Genomic DNA, 7,735 nt, shown 5'->3' on the forward strand with positions numbered 1-7,735 from the left:
AGAATGTATCTGATGTATGGCAGACTGAGGTTTCCAGCTTAATCTTCTCCATCTCAGCAGCCTGTGTTTCTAAATGCCGTACAATGGTGCCTTTGTAAAATTGCTTGTCCTTTATTACTTTGTGTAGTGATTAGTTGTTGGAGGGTTTTTCTTTTATTTTTTCATGAAAGAGATCATAATCAGTATAGGGAAAAATCTTTGATTCTGGAATCATAGTGACCTGATTTTTTTTTTTTTTTTGAATCAGAGACTTACTCTGTTACCAAGGCTGGAATACAATGGCAAGATCATGACTCACCGCAGTCTCTGCCTTCTGGGCTCTGGCAATCCTTCTGCCTCCATTTCCAAAGTAGCTGGAACTACAGGTGGGTGCCACCATGCTTGGCTGGGTTTTTTTTTTTTGTTTTTTGTTTTTTTTTTTTTGGTGTAGATGAGATCTGACTATGTTGCCTGTGCTTGTCTCAAACCCCTGGGCTCAAGCAATCCGACATCGGCTCCCTCAGACTGCTGGGATTACAGATGTGAGCCACCGTGCCTGGCCAGGGACCTGATCTTGTATCATAGGTTTTAAGCTGTTACTTATCCTGTTTTAGTCTCAGTGTCCTTGTCTATAAAATGACAATGTTTGTAACTACTGCAGTATTTTAGAGGAGAATTAAATAAGGTAATACATTTTTCTGTATTACTGATGTATAGTGTGTGTTTATACTTAGGTGACAGTTTATATAAAGGAAGCGCTGGGACTGCTAGCCATACCCTTCAAGAACAAAAAAATTAGAAAATGGAACAACCATGTGTGATATGTGAGGAAGAACAAGGACCAGCATCAGAGAAGAACATCAAAGAAATGAAACAAGTAGATGATGAAGATGCTGAGCTGATCTTTGTTGGGATGGAGCCTGTAAATGAAGATGCTGAGCTGATCTTTGTTGGGGTGACTTCAAATTCAAAACCAGTTGTTTCAAACATTTTAAACAGAGTCACCCCGGGTTCATGTTCAAGGAGAAAAAAGTATGGCCGTCTTAGAAAAGATACTGCTCACAAATTGCAGCCTACAAGTCATATGACCCCTGCATCAGAAGCAGTGACTGTCTTGCCAACTTCTCAGTCTGAATTGAGATCAACAGATAGTCCTATTATTATCGAGCCTTTGTCTAAATCTGATTGTAGAAATAGTTCACCAGAAGCCGTGCCTAATAGCTCTTTAGAGTTATGTTCTCCTTTGATTACAGGTTCATTGCATCATCCAGTAAAAGCAGCACTTTCAGTAGGAGATATGACTGAAAGTCCTTGTGTATCAAATCGACTTTCCACTTCTGAAGTAAACAGCATAAATCCCAAAAGGGCTAAACTCAGGGATGAACTCATAGGGGGATATTCTTCAACTCTTTCCCCTTCAGGTACCTTTCATACAATGAACACTCTGCAAAGTATACCCTCAAACAATGTTCATACCTCATTAAACCATGTTCAGAATGGAGCACCTTTTCCAACAGCTTTTCCAAAGGACAGTATCCATTTCAAGCCTATAAGTATAAATCTTGATAGGGAAAATGGATTGGCAAAAACAGACTTTTTGAGTCTAGCAAGTCAAAACAAGACTTTTCATCCCAAGAAAGAAAATCTGATTATGTTACTTAGTGACTTTTACTATGGACATTATAAAGGAGATGGGCAGCCAGAGCAGAAGACTCACACAACCTTTAAATGCATCAGCTGCTTGAAAGTTCTAAAAAATGTTAAGTTTATGAATCATGTGAAGCACCATTTGGAACTTGAGAAGCAGAGAAATGACAGCTGGGAAAACCACACCACCTGCCAGCACTGCCACCGGCAGTTTCCCACTCCCTTCCAGCTGCAGTGTCACATTGAAAATGTACATACTGCCCAGGAACCCTCTGCTGTTTGTAAAATCTGTGAATTGTCATTTGAAACAGATCAAATCCTCTTACAACACATGAAAGACCATCATAAGCCTGGTGAAATGCCCTATGTATGCCAGGTTTGCCATTACAGATCATCGGCCTTTTCTGATGTGGAAACACATTTTAGAACATGTCATGAAAACACTAAGAATTTGCTTTGTCCATTTTGTCTGAAAACTTTCAGAACTGCAACACCATACATGTGTCATTATAGAGGGCACTGGGAAAAGAATGTACACCAGTGTTCTAAATGCCGGCTGCAGTTTTTAACTTTCAAGGAGAAAATGGAGCACAAGACCCAGTGTCATCAAATGTTTAAGAAGCCTAAGCAACTAGAAGGATTGCCTCCTGAAACAAAAGTTATTATTCAAGTGTCACTAGAACCTCTTCAATCAGGATCAGTGGAAGCAGCATCTATTACTGTGAGCACATCTGAACCTGAACCATCAACCCCCGGGTCCAAAAGTAGAAATTACAAAAAAAATCATTAATTTTTGTTTTAGTAAATCTTTTTTTTTTTAATATTTAAAAATTTATTTTAATTTTTTTGTAGAGATGAAATCTCACTATGTATTCCAGGCTGGTCTTAATGCTCTCTTCAGTTGTTCTCCCACCTTTGTCTCCCAAAGTGTTGGGATTATAGGCTTGAACCATTCACTGCACCCAGCCTAGTTTTAGTAAATCTAAAGAAAATATTTCAAACCAAATTTTTTTAAAACCCATAAAAAACTAAAATACCATACATTATTAATTAGCACCAAAATAATGAAATGAATTATATATGAATTTTTTTAACTTTATGCTATATAATATTATTTGACATTTGAGGTGTTACTTTAAAATATATTACTTGGTTTTTATGTTAACTATATTTGCTTAACATATGAAAGGTGTTTGTGTAGTTGTGTGAGTGAGATTAAAAAAAACCCCACCTATTTATTATTTTGGTATTATTTTCATGTTACTCCTAAGCTTGAAAGCTCTTTGATATATAGAATTCATAGAGTTTTTGAAATACTTAATTTTATTTTCAACTTTTTCCATGTACTAAAGATTTCACTGTTAACTCTAGTCAGACAGAAATGGTTTCAGTATGGCCTGGCCCATTTGCTGCTAAACTCACAGAAGTGCCTCTGTTGTGTTGCTATAAAATAACCTGGTTCTGATAGACTATTTGGCTGGAACCTCTTCAGACTAGATTAGTGGAACTAGCATCCACACATTTCTATTGTGTGGAATTAAGGAAAAAACCGGGGCATGAACAGACACCAAGAAGGCAGAGATTAGTCATTGGAGAGCAGTCATTCCTTGTCTCAGTTGAGGGATAGACACACATAAGTTCTTGTTTTGGAGACAAAGCAGAAGGAACACTAAAGACTCAGAGTGTCTTTACCTATCCTAAGAACAGCAAGGATGCAAAAGCATTCAAAGTAAAATGCCTACATTTGGTGAAGGGCCCCTGCAGATATCAAGCAGCCATTGTATGTCATTGGTTTCAGATAAAGAGCCTGTGGTCACTAATAGAATGGGGCCTGGTGCTAGCGGACTTGCTGTTGTATGATCTAAAGGTGAATTTGTAATTTATTTTACACTCCTTTCCCTTCTGGCCAACTCTTTTTCTTTTTCTCTCTCTCTTTTTTTTTTGGTAGAGACACGGTCTCATCATGTTGCCCAGGCTGGTCTCAAACCCCTGGGCTCAGGCAATCCTTTTGCCTCAACCTCCCACAGTGCTCGGATTACCTGACATTGGCCAGCTCTTAGTGGGGAATGAACTGGCAATATCCCTTTTAGCCACAAGTTAAGCAAGTTAAGTTTCCCAAGGGAAAGGATTCTTGACATCCATAGTTTGAACTGTATTGGACACTTAATTTTAAAGGAAAAGGGCCAAACAAATGATATCTATCCAGTTCCCAGATTGGACTAAATTTAGTTCTTTCACTGTTAAGCTGGAAAGGGACTTGTCCAAGAACCATAGGTTCAGTGGACAAAAATAGCCCAGGGCAACTGACTAAAATTAAACCCATAACAGGGTTTTATATATTTTTCTGTGAATATATATCTTACCCTAATTGAATATGTGAAGCTTGCAGTTTTAGGTATTGCCTTGGGCATGAATTTTTACACCTATCAGTTAATATTTTGTATGTATAATTTCCCAGTTTATCATACTAATACTGTTTGGGTCTTACTTGATACACACCAGTGTGCAAGAAATGTGTCACTTATTTCAGTATTAAGTCTTAGAGTCAATGTCCTTCGATCTAAGCTGTCCTATTTAGTCTATACTATACTGTGTGTGTGTGTGTGTGTGTGTGTGTGTCCCCGTGTGTCCGTCAAAAGTCTTACTCTATCGCCCAGGCTGGAGTGGAGTGGCATGATCAAGGCTCACTGCAGCCTTGAACTCATGGGTTCAAGAGATCCTTCTGTCTCAGCCTCCTCAGTAGCTAAGACTATAGGCGTGTGCCACCATGACTGACTAATTTTTTGATTTTGTACAGACACGGTTTCACTATGTTGTCCAGGCTGGTTGTGAATTCTGGACTCAAGCAATCCTTTTACCTTGGCCTCCCAAAGTGCTGAGATTAGAAGCATGAGCCACCCTGCCTGGCCCCCAATCCCGTCTAATGTTGAAGAACCTTTTTTTCCTGCCCTTCTCAAGGGCTTTTTCACAGAATTGTGGAGTAACTTTTGAGTACTAGTACCTAAACATCAGCAACATTAGATTCCTCTGTGGATTCCCAGCGTTGTCTCCTTGGGCATTATTCTAGTGCCGTACTTTGTTCCTCCCCAACGACCCAGGTGCCCAGCAGCCTTTCTTCATTCACCATGTCAAGGAACTGTTGCTTTCATCTCCTTAAAGGCACCTTCCCTTTCCCTACTCCTCCTCAATCTAGTTAAATTTCCTAAGCTTTCACAAAAAGCTGGGAAGAGATAATCATCAAGGTTTTAGTATCCCCTTTAGAACTAGGGTAGGAGGCCCTACAGATAACAAAGAAATTGTGAGTATATTGTCTACATTTGAGATAATTTTCCAGCTGCGGATTCATATATTGTGTTGTATTTATTTTCCTGATGCTTGCTTGCTTGGTTTTCATCTTTAACATTTTATTAGGCCTTTTCAGTTACTTTGCTTGTGTCAAGATACTTTAGCCTAAATCCTTTCTTTGGCTCTAGAACGTGTGTGTGTGTGTGTGTGTGTGTGTGTGACTTGTTCTGGATATTCCTGCTATGTCTAGATTTGCAGACTTCATACTTACCTTCCCTTTCTGTTTCTATGGTAAAAATATGAAATGTATTCTCTATTTTTGTGATTGCGTAGTATTAAAGCTGTTACTGTTTTTTGCTGTTTCACTGAAGTATGCTCCTAAGGAGTACAAATTGTCATTAATTGCCAACTGTGGATTCCAGTAATTTGGCCTCTGCCTACCTCCTCTCTTTTCCATTCTCTGCCATGCTTCTCTACCATTTCCTGCACTGATGCACTATTTTGACACACTGGCCTTGCGAATATTTTCCTTAAGCAAATCAATTTCTTCCTGATCCAAAGATTTTGCACATGCTATTTTCTTTCTTAGAATGCCCTTCCCCAGGCCTGCATGGCTTGCTACCTCACTTAATTGTTTGATACTTCCTGTAAATTGATGCTTCACCCAGGTTCCTAAAATAATACTGACAATGAAATCTCCCTTAGTTTTGTTTTTGTTTTTTGAGTTAGAGTCTCACTCTGTCTCTCAGGCTGAAGTACAGTGGCACACTCATGGCAACCTTGACCTGCTGGGCTCAGGTGACCCTTCCGACTCAGCCTTCCAAGTAGCTAGAACTACAGGCGTGCACCACCATGTGGACCCAGCTAATTTTTAAAAAATTTATGGTAGAGACCAGGTCTCGCCAAGTTACACAGGCTGGTCTCGAACCCCTGGGTTCAGGCAGTCTTCTCATCTCTGCCTCCCAAAGTGCTGGAATTACAGATGTGAGCCACTGTGCCTGGCTTTTTTTTTTTTTTAAACCTTTCTCTTCCTCCTAAAGGCACTTTACCTCTCCCGACTCTTTTCTTACCTCCCTAATCTAGTAATATTTCCTAGTTTTTCATGAATTTTTTGGGAAGAGATCATTATAAAGGGCTTTGCTTCTCTTAGATTTGAACTAGCTTGAGTGAATTTCTGTGCCTGCAACAAAAAGAAAATAGAATGAGTTGAGTTCTTTCAGGAGCTTTCTCTGTTTTTTTGATACCTCTATATTTTTTTAAGGCAATGTCACTTTGTTTTGTTTACAAATATATTGAATATGTCAAGATTACTATTTTGTTATCACCCGTTGTGAATTTCCTTGTCTATTTTCCTTGCTTGTTCTTTCAGGTAAAATTATTTTATCAATGTTGCCAAAAATTGTAATTGAGATACTAAAAATATTATAGTAATAAAATGTTTTGTGAAAAACTATTTTTGCTGTACTATTTTTCTACCAGTAACATAGTATGTTTTTATTTTTATTTAATTTTTATTTAGTATCAGTATGTAAACTCTTTGCTTTCTTGCAAATTGTGTTTGTTTTTAGTCTTTTTGCATTAACCAGTAGTACTTCTATACAGTGATATGTATGATGGAGGTAATAGCTTTCTTGTTGGTTTTAATGAGATGTGACTTACCATTAAAGGTGACAAGTATATTGCTTAATGAATGTGTCTTCCCATTTTTAGAATATTTAAAGAGAATTGTTTAGTTTTATTTGCTAGTTTACAGTATCTTTGGAGTAATCATTTACTTGTCTTTACTAATCCAAGGTTTTACTCAGTTGCATTCACAACTTTCTTGCTAAAAACCTTTCTTTCCTGAAGCAAAAGTAGTTCCACTGGGGATAGAATGTTGTTATCACTATTCAGAATCTATTCCTTTTTTCATTTCTAATATTAAAGTGTATTTCTTCTTTTCATTGGATTTGTTCTGGTTTTGTCAATGTTTCTGATTTACTTTTTTCAAAAAGCAACCCCTGATTTGATTTATTATCCCAACTAGTTTTTGCTGTTCTCTGTTTTTGTATTTATTCATTATTTCTGCTTTCTTTAGTATTGCTCTTTTTTGGTGACTATTATTTATTTATTTATTTTTGAAATCTCACTCTGTCTCCCAGGCTGGAGTGCAGTGGCACACTCACAGCCTCTGCAGCCTTGACCTGCTGGGCTCAGGTGATTCTTCTGCCTCAGCCTTCCCGGTAGCTGAAACTACAGGCACATGCCACCACTCCCAGCTAATGTTTTGATTCATGGTAGAGACGAGGTCTTGCTAAATTGCCCAGGCTGGTCTCGAACCCCTGGGCTCAGGCAATCCTCCCAAAATACTGGAATTACAGGCGTGAGCCACCATGCCTGGCTGGTGATTTCTTTCTTATTCCAAATGTTAATAAGTAATTTGAGTTATTTTGCTCTTAAAAGCGTTCATTATATAAGTAGAGGAAAAAAGGTATAAGTTCCATTTCATGGGTAGCCTTCTTAGACTCTTCCTGGTTGTGAGACTAAAATGAGAACAGTTGCCATTGTGTTGCAAAACTTATATCAAAACATGAGTCTTTCTTAGCTATAGGACAAGCATTCGTAAACTATGGCCATTTTTAAACATTGTTAAAAAGAAAGAGACCCATGCAAGTGAACAACAACAAAAAAAGCCAGAGACCCATATGATCTCTTCTCTTGATCCTTGGCTCTGGCCTCTGGGTTTTTGGTTTTGCTCTATGACATACTTCCTTTTTTTTTTTTTTTTTGTAATAAATGGTAGCACATGGTGTAGCTGAATAGCCAGTCTACTTCCTCCCCATAC

At 38.2% G+C, this 7,735-nt stretch overlaps 1 protein-coding gene across 1 annotated transcript; it reads left to right on the forward strand.

Annotated features, from left to right (window-relative positions):
• The first annotated feature begins 330 nt into the window (after positions 1–330).
• LOC103269447 (zinc finger protein 280B) lies at positions 331–2,419 on the forward strand. Its single transcript, XM_008067031.1, has 2 exons — positions 331–365; positions 714–2,419. Exon 2 carries the CDS (start codon positions 782–784, stop codon positions 2,414–2,416), a length of 1,635 nt encoding a protein of 544 aa, XP_008065222.1. The 5' UTR covers positions 331–365; positions 714–781; the 3' UTR covers positions 2,417–2,419.
• Positions 2,420–7,735: the final 5,316 nt, after the last annotated feature.

The sequence above is a fragment of the Carlito syrichta genome, unplaced genomic scaffold (assembly GCF_000164805.1).
Source record: "Carlito syrichta isolate Samal-C Ts95f unplaced genomic scaffold, Tarsius_syrichta-2.0.1 Scaffold106281, whole genome shotgun sequence".
In the NCBI taxonomy this organism is placed as follows: Eukaryota; Metazoa; Chordata; class Mammalia; order Primates; family Tarsiidae; genus Carlito; species Carlito syrichta.

Bases quoted from the DNA above. Each gene is read 5' to 3' on its own strand.
- LOC103269447 (XM_008067031.1), top strand. From the start codon at position 782: ATGGAACAACCATGTGTGATATGTGAGGAAGAACAAGGACCAGCATCA.